The sequence below is a fragment of the Pteropus medius genome, unplaced genomic scaffold, assembly GCF_902729225.1.
Source record: "Pteropus medius unplaced genomic scaffold, Ma_sr-lr_union100, whole genome shotgun sequence".
NCBI classification, from domain to species: Eukaryota; Metazoa; Chordata; class Mammalia; order Chiroptera; family Pteropodidae; genus Pteropus; species Pteropus medius.
In genome coordinates this window covers 14,410,734-14,435,353 of record NW_024354502.1, presented here as the reverse complement: position 1 = coordinate 14,435,353, position 24,620 = coordinate 14,410,734, and the positions used below count along the sequence as shown (strand labels likewise).

The 24,620-nt window shown below is 35.9% G+C and overlaps 1 protein-coding gene across 1 annotated transcript in view; it reads right to left on the bottom strand.

Annotated features, from left to right (window-relative positions):
- Nucleotides 1–21,366: 21,366 nt before the first annotated feature.
- Nucleotides 21,367–24,620, bottom strand: part of NUDCD1 (NudC domain containing 1) — a 58,241-nt gene continuing 54,987 nt past the window's right edge. The window contains 3 exon segments of the mRNA XM_039853720.1: nucleotides 21,367–21,871; nucleotides 21,874–21,987; nucleotides 24,005–24,164. Of these exon segments, the coding sequence (XP_039709654.1) occupies nucleotides 21,696–21,871; nucleotides 21,874–21,987; nucleotides 24,005–24,164 (450 nt within the window). The 3' untranslated portion in view covers nucleotides 21,367–21,695.

Below are 24,620 nucleotides of genomic sequence, written 5' to 3'. Positions count from 1 at the left end.
GGTAGTGTATAGCGGCTCCTCTTATCTTTCTAATAAAGTCTGTCTTGGTCTCTGTAGTGCAGTGGCTTCAGCCTCACCTTTGTGTTCTAGGATTGTTTTCATTGGTGTCTTATTTATGAATAGTTGTCCTTGTGAGGAAGAGTGAAGTCGGAAATGACCTATATCACCATCTTGGTGACATTACTCTCCTGGATTGTATATTTCTTTTTGTGGGGGCTCCTACCACTGGGCCTTGCAGGATGCTTAGCAGGATCCCTGGTTTCCACCACTAAAGGCTGATAACATTTCCTACCCCAGCGTGACGACCAAAAATGTCTCCATTTACATTGCCAATGTCTCTTGAGGAGCAAAATCACCCCCGGTTGAGAAACACTGCTGCAGGGAGACTGGAAGGAGGGGCAAATGGAAGAAGATGTCTGTCAGCATTGCTTCAGTGGCAACAGTTGCTCTTATTTCTAGTTTCTTTGGCACTGCCAGAATCAGCCTCATCATGGCCCTTCAGAGACACGAGTGGCTGCCATACTGGTGGTAGTGCCCCTCTTTAAAGTTCTGATCATCATCTCCTTGTGGCCTTTGCCCTGAGCTGCAAGGTGACTCCAACTGTGCCCACTGCTTCCCTAGCTCTCGGGGACAGTAGTGGAATGGCTTCTTCCTGGAGATATTACCTCTGGCTTACCTCAGAATCCACTTGCTATACTTTCACCTTCCATCATTACTGTAACTATTTCCCCGTATTCAACCCCCTCTACTTGACATATCTAATATAATTTCTGTTTTCTGAATTGGCCTCTGACTCGTAAAGTGATAATGACTATAACCTTGACACAGGCCAAGCAATAGAACTAGCAGAAGACTGGGTTGCTTTTCTTTATCTAACAGATGTTGAACATCTATCTATAAACAGGCTCAGTACCAGGCTTTGTGAAAAAATGGTAAGCAATATGCAGTCCCTGCTATCTGGGGAATAAAGAAAAGCTCTATCAAGAGCCAACTGTAGGTGGATTAAGTATCTGTAAATTGTTTTTTAATCCAGTACCTCATTTGGCAACCCACAGATCAGTGTCAAGAGGTGGACTGTATTATCTTTCTCTTTTCTAGTTTTAATTGTTTTGGGCACATGTCCTATTTCTTTAGTCTAGCTTTTGAATTGAAAATATACTCATTCTGAAACACACACACACACTTTTATTCTTACCAAAGAAATAAAAAGTGTGAGCGATTCAAACATTTTATAGTTGCCAAACCATCAGCAACAGTGAAAAGAGGTTAGAAACTCTGCATTCTTTGTTCAGATACCTCTGTTACAACTTGGGGAAATAGGCCAGATTTATTTAGAGAAATGGTTGGACAGCGAGGGAAAGATAGAAGCCAGGTACTAATCATGATATATATTTAAAATTTCACGAACTTCTTCGATATTGGTTTGAGACTTCATACGTTGAAGAGCAGAGAATTTGAAAACTTTTTCTTAAGTCTCCTGGTTTCATAAAAATGGTATTCGAAATAAAATTCCAGAATTGCTCCTCTGCCTGAGTGTGCCTGGTGAGGCAAGGAAAGGGCCTTATTTCGTCACTGCCTCAAATTCTGACCTTGTTCGTTTAGAGACCAGTAACAAACGGCCTCTTCTTTTTCATACTCACGTGATGGAGTGGCCCTGCTAGTGCCTTACAGAGGACACTTGCCAGCAAATGCTAGCAGCTGAAATCAAGCTAACAAAAGCAAAAAGGAGAATGCATTATAAGGGTGTTGGAGGATCTCACCAACACATTGGATTTCAGGAATATTGGAACCAGGGTCTTGAATTTCATTAGAACCTGATATTTTCTCTCTTTTCCGCTTTCTAACACAAACTTCAAAGTTTTACAAGATCCAGCTTTTGCCACCACAGAGACACTGCTATAATGTGTTCTGTCTCCATATCCAAAACTATGAGGGAAGAATCTCAAGTTTTAACCCAGCTTGTGACCCAGATAAAGATCAGGTGATTTAAGAATAATTATAGAGCTCAGTATTAGAGACAGTAATTATGTGTAGGGCACAATAACAGGCTATTGCAATAGTCCCCAGCTTCTAGTCTAAGACAGTGGTTCTTATCTGGGGACAATTTTGTTCTCAAGAGGACATTTGGCTATATCTGGGACATATTTGATTACATTACTTGGGGAGTGCTACTGGGATCCAGGAATAGAGGCCTGGGCTGCTGCTAAACATCCTATAATGCACAGGACAACCTCACAACAAAGAATTATCCAGTCCAAATGTCAGTAGTGCTGAGACTGAGAAACTCTGGTCTGTGATCATGGCTGTGGGGATTGTAAGGCTTTTGTGAAGATGCTTTGAAAGTTGATTGGATGTGGGAGAAAGATAATGGGAAGTGTCCACAGCGACTCTGAGGTAGTTCTTCAGCCTCTACATCACCATATTGGCACTGAATGAAGCTAATGGACTAGTGGTCATTATATGGCTAAATGAAATACACTTAAATGTGCCATTCAGAGAGATTATATCTAATACCAATATTATATATAAAAATTAATAGTGTTTATGCTGTTTCTGCTCATCTAGTTCTTATTCTTTGGTTCTCTAACTCTTTGACTAAAGGTCTACCAAGCATGAATTGGAAATTATCTTATCAACATGCTACCATATCTTTTATAGTCATACATATTGCTTCTTTCTACTGATTGTGAAATATATTTAGATATTGACCAAGACTCTCTGCTTCACTAAACCTTAGTCAGGCGCCTCTAAGCCTGCTAGGCCTTGACCTTGGTATCTGTTTTTGTCAGACCTACATTGCCCAGTTATAGCAAGAGTCTTGCCAAGTCAATTTACAGAGAACCCCCCACCACACACACACAATTCTCAATATCTGATCACCCTCAGTATCTGATTAAATTCCTCATCCCCCACTCTTGGAATCTGATCATTCTGGCCTGACTTCAGCAAGAATCCTGTTAGGTCTATTTCATCAGAATTCCCTTACCCCTAATATTTCCTCTTAATAACTTTATATCCACTGACCTTCACCCTCCTCTGTGGCTATAAATTCCTCCTTTTCCAGTCTGCATTTGTGACAGAGCCCAGTTCTATACTAAGGTCTCTTTTCCACTCTTGTAATAGTTCCTGAATACTATCTGTTTTTACTGCTTTAACTATGGTCCAGAGCTGATTTTCTTTGACAATATTATCCGAAAGCATGGGTTCAAGCAATCTCAACAAATTTATAAAAGTACCTACCAGGTACCATCACTACACTGAGTGGTTAGATCAGTTAGGGACTAACTAGGAAACGGAGTCACTTGAACATTTAAAACAAGATTTAATTCAATGCAGGGAATTGGTTACATGGGTAATAGAAGAGCTGAGGAGCCAAACATGGTACACTGAGGCAGAGATTGCTAAAGCGGGAACCTAAGTACTAAGTCCCAGGGGCCAGGGTCACGTGGCAGATACTAACACCATGACCAGCAGGATCTGGGGCCATGAAGGAGTCAGACTGCTGCCAGATACATCACCCAAGGTGCAGAAGACAGAGCAAGAAAATATCCTGGCTTCTGCTTCTCCCACACGCTAATCCCCAGCCGGTGTCACTCATTACTGACCCTAGCTGGAAGCTGGAAACCTTGGAAATGCAGTCTTCAGGGGTCCACCCACTTGCCACACAAAGCAGTGGAAAAGGATGTTAACCTAAAAATAAAGGGTCAAAGTAAGAGGCAACTGCATTTATTTGAGATCCAAAAGAATAGCTTTTTGAAAAGCGCCAATTCAGGCAGAAACCCAAATAGTGTTCCAATTAGGGGGTGAGGGCAAGATTTTTTTTTTTTTTTGAGAAAGTTAAGGGAAATAATTAAATAAATAGAAGGAATGAATTTGTATTGGTGCTAATAAGCTAAGAAAGGAATTTCTGTAGGTGCAAATAAGCTGAGTTATTCTTTAGCTATACATGGAGTCAGACTGCTGCCAGATAATTTTCAGTAGTCAGGATATCTGCTTTTCTGTTAGCTTTACAAACAGTTGTTTGAAATACAGGATTGGTTTGGCCCAGTCCAGAGGTTATTTTGACCAATTCAAACATTGCAGAGTTTCGAGGAGCAAGGCATACGAGGCAGTTCCTCTGGAATGGCTGTCTCGGCTCTATTTTAAAATAGCTCCACTTACATCAACTTTTTACAGGCAAGAACTGAATCTGAGGCTGGAGACACTACAGCCTGGCAGAGTGGTTCATTCAGTATTTATTTAACTTGTGCAACACTCAGTAAAGTATTATTATCCTCTTTTACAGCTGAGGAAACTTAAGCTCATTAAGTGTCACAAAACCCATAAGAGGCAGACCTGGAAGCTTGACTCAGGTCTGTCCTAATCCAGAGCCCCTGCTGCTTTCTCAGCAGATGCTGAGAACATCACAGCTGGGCTTTCCAGGCCGTTAAACCTGAAGAACGATTCCGTGGAGGACTGACATCCTCCTAGGAAACGAAATAGGGAGATTGTCTAAGTCACGGAGCGACACTCTTACAATGCAAGGCGACAGGACAGTGAAGAACCCAGCTGCAGACCTGAACCTTTTTATTGAACAAAACATAGATCTTGGCCTAACTTCGTACATAAATCATTATTGTTCTGCTTAATGGGGCTGCTATAAACCTAATAACCCAAGGATTTGCAAGCATTTTAATGAAAAATACACTGGCATCTTAGAGGAAAGTAGTTCCACCCAGGGGGACAGAGCTTGGATACAAAAGACATTGATCCTGATTTCAACAATAAGCTCTGTTACCTGGGCGATGTAACACATCAGCACAGATGAGTTTATGTGATAAGCTGCTGCCAGCAAAGAGCAGAGCCTGAAGACAAATAGAAGGGCGCAGGAGAGGTGGTTTATATGGAGGATGACAAGAGGTAAGGGGGGAGGAGGGAAGGTGAGCTGTCTTGCAGAGAAATAAAGGCAACCTCATGAATAATGGAATTGCTAGGGAAGTTTATTGAGTCTGTTGTTCAATGTGTGTTGTGCAATCCTCTGGTTGTCAGTCCATATTAGGAAGCTGCTTTCTATGGGTTTATAAGGTTAAATAATGTGGAAAATTATGCTTGGTGCTTGTAGAACAGGAGTTCACCTTCTGATCCCCATAGCCGGATGGGTGGAGAGGCCTCAGAGAGTCCATGATTTCAGCTATTTCCCCTGGAGCCAAGCGATACTTTTTTAAATTCCTGATTTAAAATATTTTATACTCTTCATATTTGTGTTAAATTTGGACTCTTTATGTTGCTTATTTGTGTTGTGGAGACAAGCTAGGCTCAGAATTCTCTGATAAGCTTTCTTTGGCCTCCTATAATCTAGTGTCAGGCCTGATCCCCACTCCACAGTTGGGCTGTTGGAGAAACTTGCTCCGTTGGCTACTATGATCGCTGGCACATGCACGAAGTCAAGCCCATCAGAGGCCATCACTGGGACTTTCCCAACTTAAGCTAATCATGAAGCTGCTGGGATATAATACTGCAAACTTGCCAGTCACATCTCAGCAGATGGAGAAATCTGAGGAACAGCAAGAGAGAATGAAGCTGACACATGAGGAGAGAGGACCAAGAGGGCCTGTGTCAAGGGTGTTTCAATTCTGGTTCAAACTCTCAGGTCACGAAGCTCAGACCGTTCCAACAACTGCTTCCGTCACTTGCAACCAAAGTCTTTACTTAGTATAGTGTGTAATGTAGTTGTAATGCTGGTGATTCAAATGTGGTTGAAATTTCCTGAATTCCCCTTCTGAATCCATCACCTGTGGAAGTCAAAGCTCACACCACCCTTCCAAAGACCTTAGTAAATTCCTGGGAAGTTCATCTTATTGCCACCACTCCAGTGATTGGGACCCAGCATCCTCACATATTACCTGGTAAAGATAAACACCATGAACAAAGCAGATAACATGTCAGCCTCTTCTGTGAACAGCCTTCCCCAAAATCACATACGTGAGTTTGGACTGTACTAGAGGTTTGGTGGAGGCTGTGTCCCGAGTCTTCTCTCACATACCTCATGGCCTTTTAACACTTCTCCCTTCTCTCCTATCTTCTGCCTCTTTCTCTCTCTCTCTCTCTTTGCCTCTTCTCAGTAGCAATACAAAAAACCAAAATTTAAATCCACTTTTCCCACATAGAAATTTCCTAATCATCAACTGTTACCTGTACATCTCAAAATTTCAACTCCATCCCAAATGTCTTATTAAAATAATGTCCTAATAAAGTTCTCTTTTGAAGTCTGATGCCAGCTAGAATTTTACCATATTACAGCAGGTCCTTGAATAATGTCATTTTGTTATAATGTTGATGGAGAAAAGAAAAGCCAGGGGTAATCTGTGTAGAGTTGGCATGTTCTTCTCATGTCTGTATGGGTTTTCTCCATGTCTTCTGATTTTCTCTCACATCCCAAAGACGTGTACTTTAGGTGAACTGGCATGTCTCAACTGTCCCCGTCGGAGTGAGTGTGGGTATGTGCGTGAGTGTGCCCTGTGATGGAAGGGCGTCCTGTCCAGGCTGGGTGTCTGCCTGGCACCCCGAGCTGCTGAAATAGGCTCCGGCCACCTGAGCCAACCTGGAATAGTGGGTTGGAAAATAATTACCTTGTTTTTATTAATCTTTCTTAAGTGCATGTATATCTCATGTTTATCTCACTGTTTATTATTAGAAGCGTTTGGGGTCTTTATTTAGAATTTTGGTGATGTTTTTGTGACCAGAATATGCCATAGGAACTTAACTGTTGTTAATATCAATTAGCCTATGGTCAAATTAGTTTCATTATATGTCATTTTTCTTAGTTGCAGTTTTCAAGAAACTAATGATGATGTTAAGTGAGGACTTTTTGTACATAATATTTTTTATTTCTCATCTTTTTAAAAAGTAGATATATTTTTAGATATTTGAGGTAGGAAATTATATCTAATTTTATATTCTGCCTTCTTTACCTCACTTTAGACCATTAGCATTTTCTATGTGAATAAAAACTCTTCAAAACCATTATATTTAATGTCTTCATAGTATTTTATTATATGAATATATGATAATTTACTTATAATTCCCCTCACTTTGAGTATTTAGACTGTTTTCAGTTTTTACTATTGTAGTTAACAATGCAATGAACATCTTTATGGATAAATGTTTGTATTATTGATTCTTTTTCTGGAACTGTTTCCAAAAAGTGAAATTACAGAGTTAGTGGGTGTGAAAAATATTAAGACTCTTAACCAAATCACTAAATTGCTTTTTTGGGGAGATTATATAAGTTTAAACCCCTCTCTAGCAATATGTGAGAAAATGCGTGTTTCACTTTGCCCTCATTACCTATGTAAACTTGGTTATCAAGTTTTTAAAGATTTTCTAACTGTTAAGTGAAAAATGATTCATTTTATATATTGTTAATTACTGGAGAGGCTGAGAAATTTTTATATATTTTAACCTTTTCTTCTGTAGTAAATGGTCTGTTTATGTCCTTTGCCACTTAGATAATAAAAAAGCCATCTCCCATACCACCTCTCCTGCAGTCAGAAAAAAAAGTTTTCAATATTCCTGTTCAAATTTATTCTCGTGATTTTGACCATAACTGAGTAGTAATATGCTCAAACTGCTATTTCTTGTTTTATCAAATTTAGACAATGTGTGTTATTGTCCTGGGTATATAAAAAAAGGATTTGACTTATATTTTATAGCTTAGGTTGTTTCCCACTAAAAACAGACCCTGAAACAAGGATTTATGTACAAGTAATTTATTTAGGGAGGCAATTCTGGGAAGGACATGGAATGAAGACGTGTAACAGAACAGAGAAAAGCCAATGAATGGTAAATTAATGAGAGAGTTAGCTCTGTGGGCAACTAGGCTTAGAATCTCTGAAGACACTTAAAAATGGGACAACTCAAAGTTGTCTTACTGAGAGCAAACTCTCATCCTTATTGATTGAGGGTTATTCCTAGGCCATTTTTTCAGTACTTCTGGCCTGTCCAACTTAAGGGCTTGAGGCCAAGCTCATTCTGGCAGAGAGACAGAGACAGAGAATATAAACAGGAGGCTATCAGACACTGGCTGTGCTGGCCTCCAGGGTAGGGCACCAACAGCATCTGTTACATCCTTCTCCCAAACTGTGATATTCATGTTTTTATTATTTTTTAATTGTTCTGTTGGTTACCTTAATGTTTTAAAATAGCATGTTCCATATACTTTTGACATTCTCATACTGACTCCCCGCTTTGTATGATAATAAGATTAGCACGCAGGCCCTTTCTCAGCTTTTCCTCTCCCCTTCTATATCCCACCCTCTTTCAGCTATAACTTAACAAGATTGTTAATATTTATTGTTTCTGGCAACCATAGCCAATCAAGCTTTCTTTGTTTTGTCCTTGGTTTGACTCTAAAAACTGAGATCTGATAGATCATTTTCAAATTTATGATTCTATAAGCATTGTTCATTTAAAAACCCAAGTAATTTGTTTGGATTGCATTTTCTGCTCTACCAGTACAATAACTTGACCCAATGCCACTTGAAGAGAAAATTAAGGTTAAAATGCTTAACTCCATGCCATGTATCACTTTGCATATTTGAATCATGACTTTCATTTCCAATTTTTTATTTCGCTCAGGAATTCCATTTGCAATTTTCTCTCTTGCATTATTTGTATTTTGCATACTGAGCTTTTCTAAGCTCAAATATTGATTTTAGTCTATAGAGCTCTCAGAGCCCCAATTTACTGTCTAAATTTTATAAAACAAATGTTTTGCCCTGGAAAATGCCATCTGCTTCTGTTCCATGAGCAAAGCAGAGGAAAGTAAGGAAGCTTGCAGGTACAGTTGGCCCATAGAGACATTTAATTAATCCGTCTGATTTTAGCCTCATTCCCTTTCCTACCCAACTGAATCTGAGCCCAGAGCCTCTGTGGGGTTCTATTTTGGTAAAAACTGGCTCTTCTATCTTCGGTAGCCCCCTCATAGTATATTAGCATGATTGTTTTCTCTACCTGTTTTGTCATCAACCTACATCTAATTTCTGTCTTCTGGTAATTGTTTTGAAATGTGCTTACTCTTCTATCTTTCCATTTATTTGAGAGTGGTCTATAGGTTTTAATTATCCATTTATATGAGGATTTCAATATATGACTTTTTATCATAATGATAGCAAATATTCCTACCAGTATTACATTTTTAAATATTTTTATGTGTTTAGACATTGTCTTATTTCAAGCAGGATTTAAGATCGAGATTGCTATATATGTAACAAAAATAAATAATGAAAAAAAATTTTAAAAACTTCAACCTATAATATTAATATAAGAATTCATATACCCTAGATATCAGGCTGGGGACAACTGCAATAGATAGTATAATGCCCCCCACCAAAGATGTCCACATCCTAATCCTTGGAACCTGTGACTCCATTATATTACAAGGCAAAGAATCATTGTGGTTGCAAATAAATTTACTAAATGGCTAACTTTAAGATATGGAGATTATGCTGGATTATCTGGGTGGACCCAAAGTAATCAAAAGCGTCCCTAAAAGTGGAAGTGGGAGGCAGAAGAGTCAATTTCAGAGTAATGCAGCATGAGAAAAACTGGAACTGTTGCTGGCTTTAAAGATGGATAAGGGCCACAAGCCAAAGAATGCATCCGGCCTCTAGAAGCCAGAAAAGTCAAGGAATCATATCCTCCTCTACACCTTGATTTTAGCCCAGTGAGACTCATTTGGGACTTCTGATCTCCAGAACTGTTAAGATGAGTGCGTGTTGTATTAGGAAACTAATACAACATATACCAAGTTAATATCAATATACCAAGTTAAAGAATCTGTCTAGGATTTCTATTGCAATTAAGATTCTGTAGTCCAGAACAGGCAAAACCAGCTTGGAAGCACTATTTAGAGAATGCTTCTGTCTAGGTGAAAGCAGAATAATGATATCAATACATGAGTTTTTTCTAATGTGGTTTTAAATACAATTCTTAGAGAAAATTAGGGAGTATGATTGTTAAAATCTTTGTGCAACTTTAAATTCTTATGGCAATGATGAATTCTCTTATTTCTTAAAAGCAGCATTCTGACTCAATCCATCATATTTGGTGCTTGACGACCATGAGCTGACTATAATTTCTAATCTCACATCAGTTTGAAAAGTTGGTGTTATGGCCTTCAGACTTCTGTCAGACCTAGGGTCAATATTTGTTAACACCAAAGTGAGAACATTTGCTAAGAGACAGATGGCTTCCACCATGACTTTCTTTAATTCTCTACAATGAGTCACTTCTTATGAATCATCATTTTAGAGTCCTACTAGGAATGCGGTGGAAACCACTCCCAGAGAAGTTCACTCATTTCAAAAACAAAAACAAAAACAAAAACAAAACATCTGTCACTACAACCGGCTCCACAGTGGGCAGACTTGACAAATAGGTCAACAGGTTTTCCTGTTTTGTTGATGACTCATGGACACTGAGTAGATCACGGGGCTTAGTTGGCAGGTATCTTTGTAAAACAAGGTTTGGGGGTAAGTAAACTAGTACTTTTAGCCCAGGATTGAACATAGGTTGAAATGATACCTTGAGAACTAAAACACATCAAGGGAGGTTAAAAAAGGGGGAGTGAGGAGGGAGAGCCAAAACTTGGAGAAAAGAGAGACAAAAAGCTATGAAGGAAGTACTATTGCCTGAGGAAGGTTGTCCAGAAACAAGTGAATAACAGGTTTTCTTCTCATCATACCAAACTATATTAACCCTTTTAGGCCTAATTAGGAATTATCATACGACTGGAGTCAGTCACTAATCAGATCACTAAGGAAACCATTAAAAAGTATGCATTTGAAAGGAATTCAAAAGCAGGACGATGAAACTTATGTGGAATTTATCTAGACCAATCCCACCCATGCATGGGAGAAAATCATGAGTTTCTAAAATTATAAATCAAGCTTTCCCACTGATTTGACTGTTTTTAATTACTCACTTTCCCAAAGCCTCTGTCTCTGAAGATCTTGAACACTAACAACTACAAAAGTTAACCAAATAGCAAAAGAAAAGCAATGATTGAAAAATACAATTGTGCCCATAACTCCATCTGCCTAAAGTCCTAGAGACTTGGGACATATATGACTTAAAACACAACCATCACCATAATCATCAAAAAAGTATGTGGACAAGTCACTACCTGTATGTGCAAAGCAGATTTTAAAAGAAGCTAAAAGCTCACTAGAGCCTTGGTTCTAATCCAGGCTCTGCCACTTACTGGCCATTTAATGTATCACTTAGGCAGGTTATTTAACTTTGCTGTGTTACAGTTTTCTCTTCTGTAAAATAATAATAGGGTTGTACAGTGGCCAATACATAGTAGGTGCTGTATGTGTGTGTTGGTTGTAATTGTTATTACCTTTAAGAAATAGAATTCTGAAATGACTGGCTCTTATGCACTTTAAGGCAGAGATTTCAACATATCACTTAGTTATGTGTATATTTAAGATAATGTAAATTTAAGGTAGTAGTAGTAGTAGTCTATCTTCTATTATAAGATCCCAGGGGGTTTTGTTTTTGTTTTTTGAAAGAATTTGCTATTATTAACTTGTAGAAAAAAATTTAAAGAAATTTAAACGACTAGACCTTCCAATACTGGATGTTGCAAACTAAAGACGGTATATTCCTTCAACAACTTTCTCTCAATCCTGACTGTATGATAAAAGAAAGATTTGTACTCTTTCCTCCTCTTGTTTTTGTCCTCTAACATTGTCTATCTGCCCCCTTTTCTTGACTGCCAATGTCATTACTCCAGCTCAGTTTCTCATGAGCAAGGATGATTATAATGACCCTCTTGCTAGCCTCATCCCTTCAGTTTCTCCATTGTCTTCATACTTTTACAGATGAATCCTTTAAAACACCACTTTAATTTCGCTACATCCGAGCTCAAAACTTCCTATAGTTCTATATCGTTTTCAAAATAAACTCCAAGATCTTTAATCTGACATTTAAGGCCTCGCCAATCTGGATCCGACTTTATGTTCTAATTTTATTTCTTCCTGCTCCTCTCTCATCAGCTCAATATTCTTATCACCGTACTTCTCAACTGTGCACAATTTTGCCCCAATGGGACATTCAGCAATGTCTGAAGACATTTGATTGTCACAATTGGGCGAGCATGTTACTGGAATCAGGTGGTAGAGCTCAGGGATGCTGCTAAGACCCTACAATGAACACTGCTCACTTGCTTTTGGCAAGATTGGGTATCACCACTTTAATCAATTTTACCCAACATAATTATATGAACAAATGATTTTAAGAATTTCCCTACCAAAAATATTTCTAATTTCTTTCAACCTAGTTCCTGTTTAGGGGAAAAAAAAAATGCAGTTCACTGCCAGTGTTAGTTTAATTTTATATAAACACTCTTTGAGGCCGAAGCAAATCTGACTGGTTTTTAATGTGAAAATAAAATATAAAAACTCTTCTTGGAGTTATTTCTAAACAGAACTTGTCTCTAATCCTAACGTAACAAAAATGTACACATAAATCGGATTCATCAAATGAATCTTTGGCTAACGGCTGTTCGAGAACAATGTTAACATCACACATAGGAATGCCACATTTTTTAGGATTTGACATTTTTAGCAATTGAGAATTATTATATTTTGTAAATGGAAATACCACTTCTAAAAACAGAATGCTGTAAACAGAATGATGTCATTTGTTTCCAAAGACTATCAGTATACGAGGGTGATGCAAAAATAATAATAAAAGTGAGATATTTCACGGCAAACTTCACAGGTAAGGTTAGGACTGTAACTGGCGAGTTATCTCGGGGTAAATGCAGCAGCTGCGAGCACTGCTGGCGAGTATTCTCCAGGCAAATGGGAAATGGGTTAAAATCTTTCAACAAGCTGAAGGCAAAAATACCAATATAGTTTAAATCCATACATATTTAGCATGGAAGATGAGAAAGTATCTCTTAGTTCTTTTCTTTCACATTGTTTCTGTAATGGCTTTATTGCAATATGCTGCACAATCCACTTAAAATATGTCAATGATTTTTACTGTAATCACAGAGTTGCACAGCCATCACCAATCAATTTTAGAACATTTTCATCATCACCCCGCAAAAAGTGTATACCCATTATCAGTCACCCTATTTCTCCCAGCCCTTGGCAAACACTAATCTACTTTCCTTCTCTATAATTCTGCCTATTTATATAAGTGAAATTATTCTATTATGAATAACGCTGCTATGAAAATTAACATACAAGATTTTATTTCTCTTGGGCATATAGGTAGGCATGGGATGCTGGGTCATATGGTAACTATGTTTAACCATTTGAGGAAGTGCCAGACTGTTTTCCAAAGCAGATTTCCATGTTGTTTGAAGTTCTTGATTTCTTAGTTGTTTTTCTCATATCTAATTCCAGCTGGGTTCCTGAAGCACCAGAAATGAACCTCCCAGCAGAAACTATTATACCAACACTGTAGAAGAATATACTTCATACTTTTACTACCCTGTACCTTCTCTAAGATAACCTCATCTTTTTCTTTTTTCTCTAGTGATGTGTATATTTGCAGACAAAGAAAAACACTGATTACAATATTTGCTATTTAGTAAAGGACCTGAGAATAGTTTCTTTGAGAATCCTTCATGATTTCAGTGGCTGAATTAATGCAGCATGCTGAACTTCCTTTTCTGGTTTCTTAAAGTGGAAGCAAAGTTCATTGATTTAAAATCTCTCATCTTTTCTAATAAAAGCATTTAATGCCAAACTTCCCTTTAAATACTGCTTTAGCTGCATCACAAATTTCGACGTTCTTATTTTCATTCATTTTTTTCATTCCTAATTACTACTTGATTTCTTCTGTGACTTATGAGTTATTTAGAAGTGTATTTAATATTTAGGGATTTTCCAAAGATATTTCTGTTACTGATTTCCAATTCTATTTTGCTCAGAGGACATTCTTTGTATGACCTATGTTTTGATTTATTGAGATTTATCATCTAGAATATGGTCTGTCTTGAGAAATATAATGCTTGTACATAAGGGTGTTTATTTTTAAGATTAAGAATATTAAGAATGTTATTCTGTTGTTGGATAGTGTGTTCTACAAATGTCAAACAGGTCAACTTGGTTGATAATGTTATTTGAATCTTCTATATCTTTGCTGATTTTCTTTCTCCTTGTTTATCAGTGATTGAATGAAGGGTATTCAAATCTCCAACTGTAACTGTAGATTTGTCTATCCTTGCAGTTTTATCAGTCTTAAGTTTCGTGTGTTTTGAAGCTTTGTTATTAGGAACACAAATATTTAGAATTATGTCCTCTTGAATAACTGATGCCATGTTATCATGAAATGAACTTCTTTATTCTTGTAGTCTTTGCTCTGAAATTGACTTCGTGTGATATTAATACAGCTACTCCAGCTACTTTAACTATAAATGACAGTCTTTCAGTGCATGCACATACCTCATTATAGACTTTATATCAGTGTCCTGCAATAGGTTACCAGCTGCCTAGATATTTAGCCCCTTGGCTCTTGGATAGCCAAGGTCACTTCTCCCAAGAGCATGCTAATTCTTTTGCCCCAGTATGCCATATAATTTTCCGTGTGCCATGAAGTGTGTATGTTGGGGGTGGTTAGAAATCTGTGACATTGGTGGGACATAATATAAATATGTGATAGATTTCAAAAATGATTCTTCACCCTCTTCATATCTATGTCCTTTGCCATGTAACTTTGTAAGGTACTCCACTCTGACTCTGGGGTAAGCTATGTAATTTGCTTTGGGCAATATGGTATCAGAAAATGTGACACAAGCAGAAGCTTGAAAAATGCTCATGCAATTGATCTTGCCCTCTCACATAGCATAATACATGCCTGGGCTATTCTCCTGGAGGAAAAGACAAGTAGAACAGAATCTCAGAATGGATGAGGCTGGCAAGAGACTCAACGCAAGTGACCTCTCTTGAAACACAGTTTGTTTGCTTTTAAATCCAAGATGCTTGCTCAAAGCAAAGTCAAAGTGTTGGCTCCTTTTATTTCCTTCCCATGGCAGAATCTTTATAATCTAGGCAATTTTCAATCTTAATTTTCTTATTTCTTTTGAGGTGCTAGGGTGTATTTCCTCTTATTTTTAATAGATATATTAAACAGCAGAAAAATGTTTTATGAACAAAGAAAGACTTCTCATAGAAGAATCTATTTTCTTGGAAAATAGCATGCAAATCTTACTGTAAATCATCGATGTTATAATTTAACACCATCTTTCTCCAGTGAGAAAGGGAAAAAATATTATATAATGAGTGTCAGAGAGTTTTCAGGCCCATAAAGAGGGATTTAATCTAAATCTTCTTATAAATGCTAATATATAGCATTCAAATATAAAAATATTACAATTTAGTCATTCCTCTAGATTGGATTTCTCCAAATTTTAATTACAAACATTGCCACAATGTGTATTCTTATATTTTTGTCTCCCTGTGCACCTGTTGAGTATTTTTATAGTATTGCTGGGATGACAGAGAAAGTATTTTTATTATTTTAATATATACTTCTGAGTGTCCTTCAGTACCTATTTACACTCCCAACAGCAGTGCAGGAAAGTGCCCATTTTCCCATGCCCTAGCCAATATTTAATGTTATAAAATTTTTAAATTTTTACCTATTTTTGTGATTACCTGGGAGACTAGGCAACTTTTACAAACCCTATTAGCTATCTTTATTTCTTTCTCTATGATTGTTCATATTTTTGCCTGTTTTTCTATTGTGTCATTTCTTGGCTTTTTTCTTATTATAGTTTTTATATTCTGGATTTTTATCCTCATCTATTATGCACTGGCATATATCCTCTGTCTGTTGTCTACCTTTTACCACTGTTAATAGAACAGGTCATAAATTTTACATTTTGCGGTAATAAGATTCATTAATGTTTTCCTTTTTGATTTTTCTTTCTGGGTCATAAAAGCCTTTTCAACTCTGAGGTTATAAACATTTTCTTCTAATGAGTAAGTAAAAATTAAATGTGTGTATTACTGGTGCAATAATACCTACCACCTTGTTTAAACTGCTTCATAAAATATCTTGGATCTAGTTGATCACCTTTCACAAGTTCGCTATTTTCGCTCATCATTCATAGTAATTTTAGAAGGGCTTACATCTCACTTATTACCCCAACATCCCATCATTAGGTTTAATTTTTACTAGCTCAACTATTATTACTTATTCATTAAGACAAACATCTAAAAAGAAATTAAAATACTCTTCCAGTAATCAGCAATGACTAACATACTAGTTTTATTACTTATTATTTGCCATACATAAACTCGCCATTTGTTCTTGTCTCATCTCTATAATCACAAATAGAATGTTTGAAATGCCTATGCAATGATTTAACCTGTAATATCTCTTCTCTACAGAAATGTGATATTACTTCAAAGCATTATTTAACATCATTAATCATTCTTAATTTTTAATCAGTTATTTAACACATTTATTAACTGTTTATTACACATTTGGACCGGTATCAGGCCCTGGATATAAAATGGTGGAAAAGGTCTCTTAATGATCACTTGAGATTTTGCAGTGGTTTTCAGGAAGAACAAGACAGAGCTAGATAGCTGTCTTTGAAGAAAGGAGTGGAGACACTGTATGAGGGCAGGAGGAGGTACTAAGACGCTGAGGAAGTGGGCAGGCAAAGGACTTGATCTAAATGGTGCCCTTCCCCCGCCCCCCAGCCAAACAGCAGCTTTATTAGTGATGCTGGATTCTTTACATACATACAGTAAAGATGGAATGTTCCCCAGGGTGCCAGGGGTGCCTCTGGGTGTCGGGGACAATACTGTGTAGCATTTATACTGGAGTGACATAAATAAAGCTTTGGTGGACAGGTTTTCAGGAGTTAACACTGCGAGATGAACACCGCACACACCAACTCTCAACGTGAATTGGGTTTTTGGCCAGGGGGTAACTTCTGGGTGGCGGGCCACTGGGACCACTGGGCTGCTGTCCCAAATGGCAAGATTTCCTCCTTTTTATGGATGAATAATAATCCCTTCTATATAAATACCACAATTTCTTTATCCATTTATCCATGAATACTTAGCTTGTTTCCATATCTTGGATATTGTAAATAATGCTGCAATAAACATGGGAGAGTATGTATCTTTTCGAGTGTTTTTGTTTCCTTTGGATAATTACTCAGAAGTGGAATTGCTGGATTATATGGTAGGTCTATTTTTAATTTTTTGAGGAACTTCCATGTGTTTTCTGTAGTGGCTACACCAGTTTACATACCAACAGTACACAAGGGTTTCCACATCCTGAATAACATTTATTTCTTGTCTTTTCAATAATAACCATTCTAAAGAATGTATGAGGAGATAACTCATTGTGGTTTTGATTTGCATTTCCCTAATAATTAGTGACACTGAGAATCTTTTCATGTACCTGTTGGCCATCTATATGTCTTTTGAAAAATGTCCATTCAGATATTCTTCCCATTTTTTAATCGGACATTTTATACTGGTGAGTCATATGGGTTCTTAAATATTTTGAATATTAACCCCTTTTCAGATGTATCATTTGCAAATATCTTCTCCCATTCGGTAGGTTGCCTTGTCATTTTGATGGTTTCCTTTAATGTGCAGATCTTATTTGCTGTAGTCTACTTGTTTATTTTTGCTTTTGTTGCCTTTGCTTTTGATATCAGATCCAAAAACCATTGCAAAGACCAACATCAAGGAGCTTCCTGCCTGTTTTCTATTCTAGGAGTTTTGGGGTTTCAGGTCTTATATTCATGGTTGTAATCTATTTTGAATTAATTATTGAATATGGTGTAAGACAGTGGTCAAGTTTCATTCTTTTGCTAATGGCTGTCCAGTTTTCCCAACACCAACTATTGAAGAGACTGTCCTTTCCCCATTGTATATTCTTGGCTCCTTTGTTGTAGATTAACTGACTATACACAGGTGGGTTTATTTCTGGGATCTCCATTCTGTTCTAATAATTTGTTTTTATGCCAATACCATAGTTTTTATCACTGTAACTTTGTAATATAGTTTGAAATCAGGGAGCGTGAGGCCTCTAGCTTTATCTTTCCTCAAGTTTGCTTTGGCTATTCATGGTTTTTTGTGGTTCCACATAAACTTAAGGATTGTTCTATTCCTGTGAAAAATGCCATTGGAATTTTAATAGGGTTTGCATCGAATCTGTAGATTGCTTTGAGCAGTATGAACATTTTAACAATATAATTCCATGAGCATAGGAGGCCACTCCCTTGTGTGTCTTCTTCAGTTTCTTTCATCAATGTCTTATAATTTTCAGTATACAGGTCTTTCATGTCTTTGGTTAACTTTATTCCTAGGTATTTTATTATTTTTGATGTAATTGTAAATGAGATTGTTTTGTTAATTTCTCTTGATAGTTTATTAGTGTATATAAACAGAACAGATTTCTGTATATTGACTGTGTGTCCCACAAGTTTACTGAATTCATTTATTAATTCTACGTTTTTTTGTGTGTGGAATCTTTAGGGTTTTCTATGTCATCTGAAAATAGTGACAGTTTTACTTCTTCCTTTCCCATTTGGATGCTTTTGGCTAGGACTTCCTATATTGTGTTGAAAAAAAAAAGTGGCAAGAGTGGGCGTCCTTGTCCTGTTACTGATCTTAGAGAAAAAGCTTTCAACTTTGTACCATTTGCATGATGTTAGCTGTGGGCTTTATGATGTTGAGGTCTGTTCTCTATATATCTACGCTGTTGAGAGTTTTTATCATAAATGGATGTTGAATTTTGTCAAATGTTTTTCTGTGGCTACTATGATTTTTATGCTTCATTTTATTGTAGTGTATCACACTGATTGATTTGCAGATGTTGAGCCATCCTTACATCCCTGGAATCAATATATTTGATCATGCTGTATGATCCTTTCTTGATATGTTGTTGAATTTTATTTGTTAAATATTTTGTTAAAGATTTTTATGTCTAAGTTCATCAGAGATATTAACCTGTAATATTTTTGTGGCATCCCTGTCTAGTTTTGGTATCAGGGTAATGCTGGCCTAGTCAAAGGAGTTTAGAAATGTTCCCTTCTCTTCTGTGTTTTGGAAGAGTTTGAGAAAGGTTGGTATTAATTCTTTAAATGTTTGGTAGAATTCACTGGTGAAGCTGTCAGGTCCTGGACTTTTGTTTGCTAGGTGGTTTTGATTATTGATTCAATCTCCTTACAAGTAATTGGTCAGTTTAGATTTTATATTCCCTCATGATTCAGTCTTGGTAGGTTGCATATTTCTAAGGATTTATCCATTTCTTCTGTGTTGTCAAAGTTGTTGGTGTTCATAGTAGTTCCATATGACATTTTGCACTTCTGTGTTAATTTTTTGCAGTCTCTTATCCTGTTTCTGACCCTTTCCATTGGAGACTCTTCTGCTTGCTCTCAAATGGGTTCCATCCTTAGCTAAACTTCTTTCTAACAGAATAACCATTCCACCTACCCCCCTCCACCACTTTTTTTTTCCAAAGGGAAATTTTATTTGGCAATCAGTAAAATATAGGCTCTGTCTCTTCATCTTAGCACTGCATTATTCTTAAAAATGAAAACATTATATTATGGTAATTGATACTTACTAAATATGTTGAAATAATGAATATTGTTAAATGCCTCTAGGATGATAAAGTACTACTTTATTACTATCATAAATTACAACTTATAATTTGATAAAAATAAAAAATACAAGGTACTACTTTCAGAGCACTTATAGCATATGTCTCATTTAAATGTATTTATTATAAAAAGTTAGAACACTGTTTAAGCTGAATTAAATGTTCGTGGAATCCTTGAAATAGTTGAAGAAAACATGGCTTTAGACCTATTACTCTCTTAACATAGATCAATATGCAATAATACTTAAGACTAATTATCTTGATAGTTTTCAATTTAATATTAGTCATGTGAAAACCACACGTACAAAGGAAAAAATTGAAAAGTTTGGAAACTTGAAAAAATTGGAAATTTGTTTATATACACACCCACTCAAATCTGTATTTTTCTTATATTCCTTAAGAGGGTATTTATGATCTTTAGGGTAAATTTTAAAGAAAATTTAAATCTGTCACATAATAAAGGTTTTTAATAGTTCACTGTCTAAATCGTCTTTCGTTTCATTAAGTTTTACAATGACACTAAAAAGTTCTGGAGATATCACGGTTTGGTTTTTGGTTCACCTGTACATTTTTTTCTCTATGTTCACGACCTCACGATGCTTGATATCCAGTCTCTTCCCTAATATACTACTAGGACTCCAAATGTTACTACCACTTCTCAGGACTTTCCTCAACTTTTTATCTAGCGTCTCAATACTTCTCCCTAGGAAATGACATTGACGTCGTGTTTAGAAGCCGTAGGCCATCTTTTTCTTCCTTTTCTATTTCTCAAACTTGTTTCTCCTTCTCTTACTAAAATTTAATTCAGCCAAACACTTGGAAAGATAGGCAAGAGATATGTTAGGAACAAGTGTTTTCTATCTTATATCTCTTTTCTTCATTTCCTTCCTCTTATATTAAGGTCTCAATTCCCCTATTAAAAATATAAAATTCAACTTGAGGTTTAGAAGCATAGCTAAAAATGCTATAAAAAGTAAATAATTTTCCAGGTAAAGGCATACAAAAAAAAAAAAATCAAGGAAATAATATGAGAAACTAAAATTTATAGCAAAATATAATTTTAATGTATAAACAGAATTCTTTTCTCTTAACTGTAGAAATATAAGGACAAATTATGTGTGGTAGACTGTTACATTTATGGCCCCAATGAATCATACCTCCTGCCTTCTGTGTCCTTATGTATCCCCCCCGCCCACACTGACTCTAGACTTGACCATGAGATTTGCTCTGTTCAATGGAAGATGGCCAAATGTGACAGAAGTACAGGCTTGATAAGGTCTTGTACATTAGGGTTTGCCCTCTTGGAATGTTTTCTCTCTCATGGGAAGAAGCACAGTCCAATCTACTGGAGGATGAGAGGCCATGTAGAACAGAGACAGTCAAGTCACTGAATTATGAGAAATTATAAAACATCCTTGTTTTAAACCACTGAGTTTTGTGGTGGTTTGTAATGCAGTAATAAATAAGAGCTATACTTTTTAGAACTTTATCATCTCATTGTCTATGTCTATGGAAGAGCAAATGAATAAAAATTAAATAAATTATACTTAATTTGAAAAAACACTTAAGGTCTCTCAGCAAACTTTAACAATATTAGACCTGCTGTACTCTTGTTCTATTTCCCCCTCTGCCTCAGCTATTCAGTTCATTTCATGAAGTATTTATGAGAATCAACATTTTAACTCTTATACATTCTATAGGCACAGAAAGTAGAAACTATATCAATGAACAGAGTACATGATAAATATTTTTATTTTTAACACTGAATTGTACATTTTTCATACAAAAGATGAGATTCTAGCCTGTTTTTAAAAAATAATTACATGTGCTAATATCTTTAAGTTTACAGAAGCCAATTTTTTCTAAATTTGCAGCCTTATCCGATAGCTTTTATAGAATCATAATCTCTTGAATATATTTCCAATATCCTTTAAAAAATAAAAAATTCATAAAAGATAATTTTATTTAACTCAGTAAGTTACAGTATAACTGCCCAGTCTTCCAGCTACCACTGACACTTTTCCCAGTACAGAGAAGCCAACATATTGGAGTAACTAATTCTCTGTATTTACCTTTATTAAAAAGAGGTTTTTGGTAGTCAGAACAAATAATCTCTCATTTGTTGCTTGAAAGCCTAAAATAGGCTCATTGGTTTCTAGGCTTGCTACTTGCTGCTTAGCAACCTGCCCTACTTGCCTGCCTTCCTTTCTGTTGTAAAGCACAGTGGACATGGAGTGGGCTGCCGATAGATGAACACTCGACGAAGGCACTCACAAAGGGCTGCATAGGAGTAATTTGGAGAACAGGCAAAAAATTTTTTGTCTCTCTTTGATGCTTGGACGTAGCCTGCCAAGAAATACAAGACAAACAAAAGAAAAACTATTTATTATAGAGGAGAAAAATTGTGACTTAAAATTTCATAATTTTATTATAAATTAAAATGCCTAAATGAAATATAACCATAAATACTCAACAATTAATGATTAGCCTCAGTCAATCTCTCCCAACTGATGCAAAAATACAGTTTTAATTTCTAAGAAACAAAAGAAAAGCACAATATAGCACCATATCAATTCCGTGAATAATTAAGACACTAAAATTCTAAAATCTAAAATGCTAAAAACCTGCCAAAATATCTTTAAATGCCAATTTAATAATTAGGTTTATAAATCACAGATGTGTCATTACAGAATCTTTTTGTTTTTTCTTAACATATAAATGGGAAAATGTTTATAGGATACCATTATAATGTTACTTTAGGAGTGTGTTCATAATGTAGGCCCCATTTCTGAAGGTACTAATATGCACAATATGTTCTCATTATTTCTGTGTTAGTGGTATTTTTATACACCAACACTAACACTGTAACAGAATTCTGTTGTACTTCAGCTCCCAGAAGTAGAACTTTGAGACCACTTTGAGCTTGAAAAAAAATTCGAGTATATCTAATTTTAAAAACTTCATTAGGACATTCCTTGAAAACTAATTAAACTTTGAAAATAAAAAGTATTTATCTTTTTAAAAATTATCTTTACAGATTAAAGCAGCGTTTATGTTCTGAAATATAAATTAGGATTTTCAGATTGGGACATGGTTACTGAATGTTATAACATGTGAAATAAAAATATAACACTAATGTAAACTGAGTCTTCATCAAACAATGAATGAGCAAAGGAACCATTGAGCACAAGCAAATAAATATAATTTTTAATATTAAGCAGGGTTTGAGAAGGAAAAAGATTTAGATACCTAATTTGGGCATCTTAAAATTAGTTTATCATGCTAACCTTGACAAAATTCATAATGTTTATAATATCTCAAGACTACATATCTAATGTAATGTTGATTTAACTTAAACTCATGTATAATTCTTCTATACTAGAGAATTTGGGGATACAAATCGAAGATTTGAGCATATGAAAATTATAAGAGTTTCTTCTTACTAAAAAAGATAGAGAATAAAAAAATAGGAATTATAGTGGAGAGGCTAGAAATTACGCAGTTAAATTATTCAATCAAACTTTATTTCAGGTCATTAAAATCCATTTGGAGTCTGAATTAACCAGTTTAACCGTTTATTTTATTTTATTTTATTAACTCTAAGGAATAATTGACAAATCTCCTCTACAGTTAGGGTTGTGCACATATAGTAATCAAAATGCCTAATTTTACTTCTGTTGCCAGTTTAAAATAACCTTTAAATAAAGCACTAACTGTGGCTAATTCATGTAAAAACTTTCTCCCACACAATGCTAATGTATTTTGACAAAATCAATTATTGCATAAGTCTATAATTATGTAGTTTAAAAGTTTTCAAGCCCTGGTTTTAAAACCAGTGTTTTCCATTTTATTCTACAGAATAAATTTTATTTCTGCTTATTACCATTTTCCCTAAGTGTTTGCATTATAATGGCTCTCTCTGCACTAAAGTCCCATGAAAGATGTCTCCTAATATGCATTACCTTACAGCAATTCTACAGTGTTTTGGAAGATTACTCTGAAGAAACCTGAATACAAGTTCCATGCAGAGTACTGTCACTCCCTTGCTCATATTCTAATACCGTACAGCTTAACTGGAATAAACAAATAATTGATTAGAACGATGCAAGCGGTAAGATAACCACTTTGATTTCTCTGCTGCACTGATCTTCTGTACAAGCATAAAAACAGATTAGTCCTACTGTTCTAAAAGTACTAAATTCATCAAATATAGTATCAGTAACCAAATTACAGCACAAATCAATCCAAATGTAATTAAAATAGCTCAAATTTTTAATGAGAAAAAAAAGATAAACTTAAAAAAAAAATGATGACTGTAATTTTTGATATAATGACAGATGCCATCAAAGAGCTTGCTTTATACCCAAAGCGTTGAAAGTTGCGATGTGCTCCCACATGTCGTCCTGTTGGCTGGAGTGCGGCTGCCAGAGGAGTGCATCGACGTCATGGCGCAAGCAGAAGCAGGGCATGTCTTTAGGGTCCACGACGACGGAGAAAAGGTACTGATTGCTTCCGAGATTCACCTAAAATGAAAAGCAACAAACAATATTTTAGTCAGCAAATTAAAAATAATAATGATGACAAAAAGTGACACACAATATTTTGTCAGCAACTTTTCTGAACCTTTTATGTACTTAATCTGATTAACTCTTCATAATGTCCTGGGAGAAATGTGCTGCTGTTGCTTCCATTATAAGCTGAGGAAGTGATGCACAGGCTGCTTATGCAACTTGCTCAAAGTCTGCCTGGTAGTAAGTCATGGAGCCGAGATTTAAACCCAGAGTCGATGTCCTTAACCACTGCACTGTACTACCTCTTGACTGTTACTAACTAGTTTAAAACATGATTTTAACAATTTTATAAGCAGAATGTTTTTTAAACCACGGTATACAAATATGTAGTTTATAAATGCTAACTTTTAACAATAATTGCCAAGAACAGTGATAGCTACTAGGATTAATGAGCACATTCCATATGCA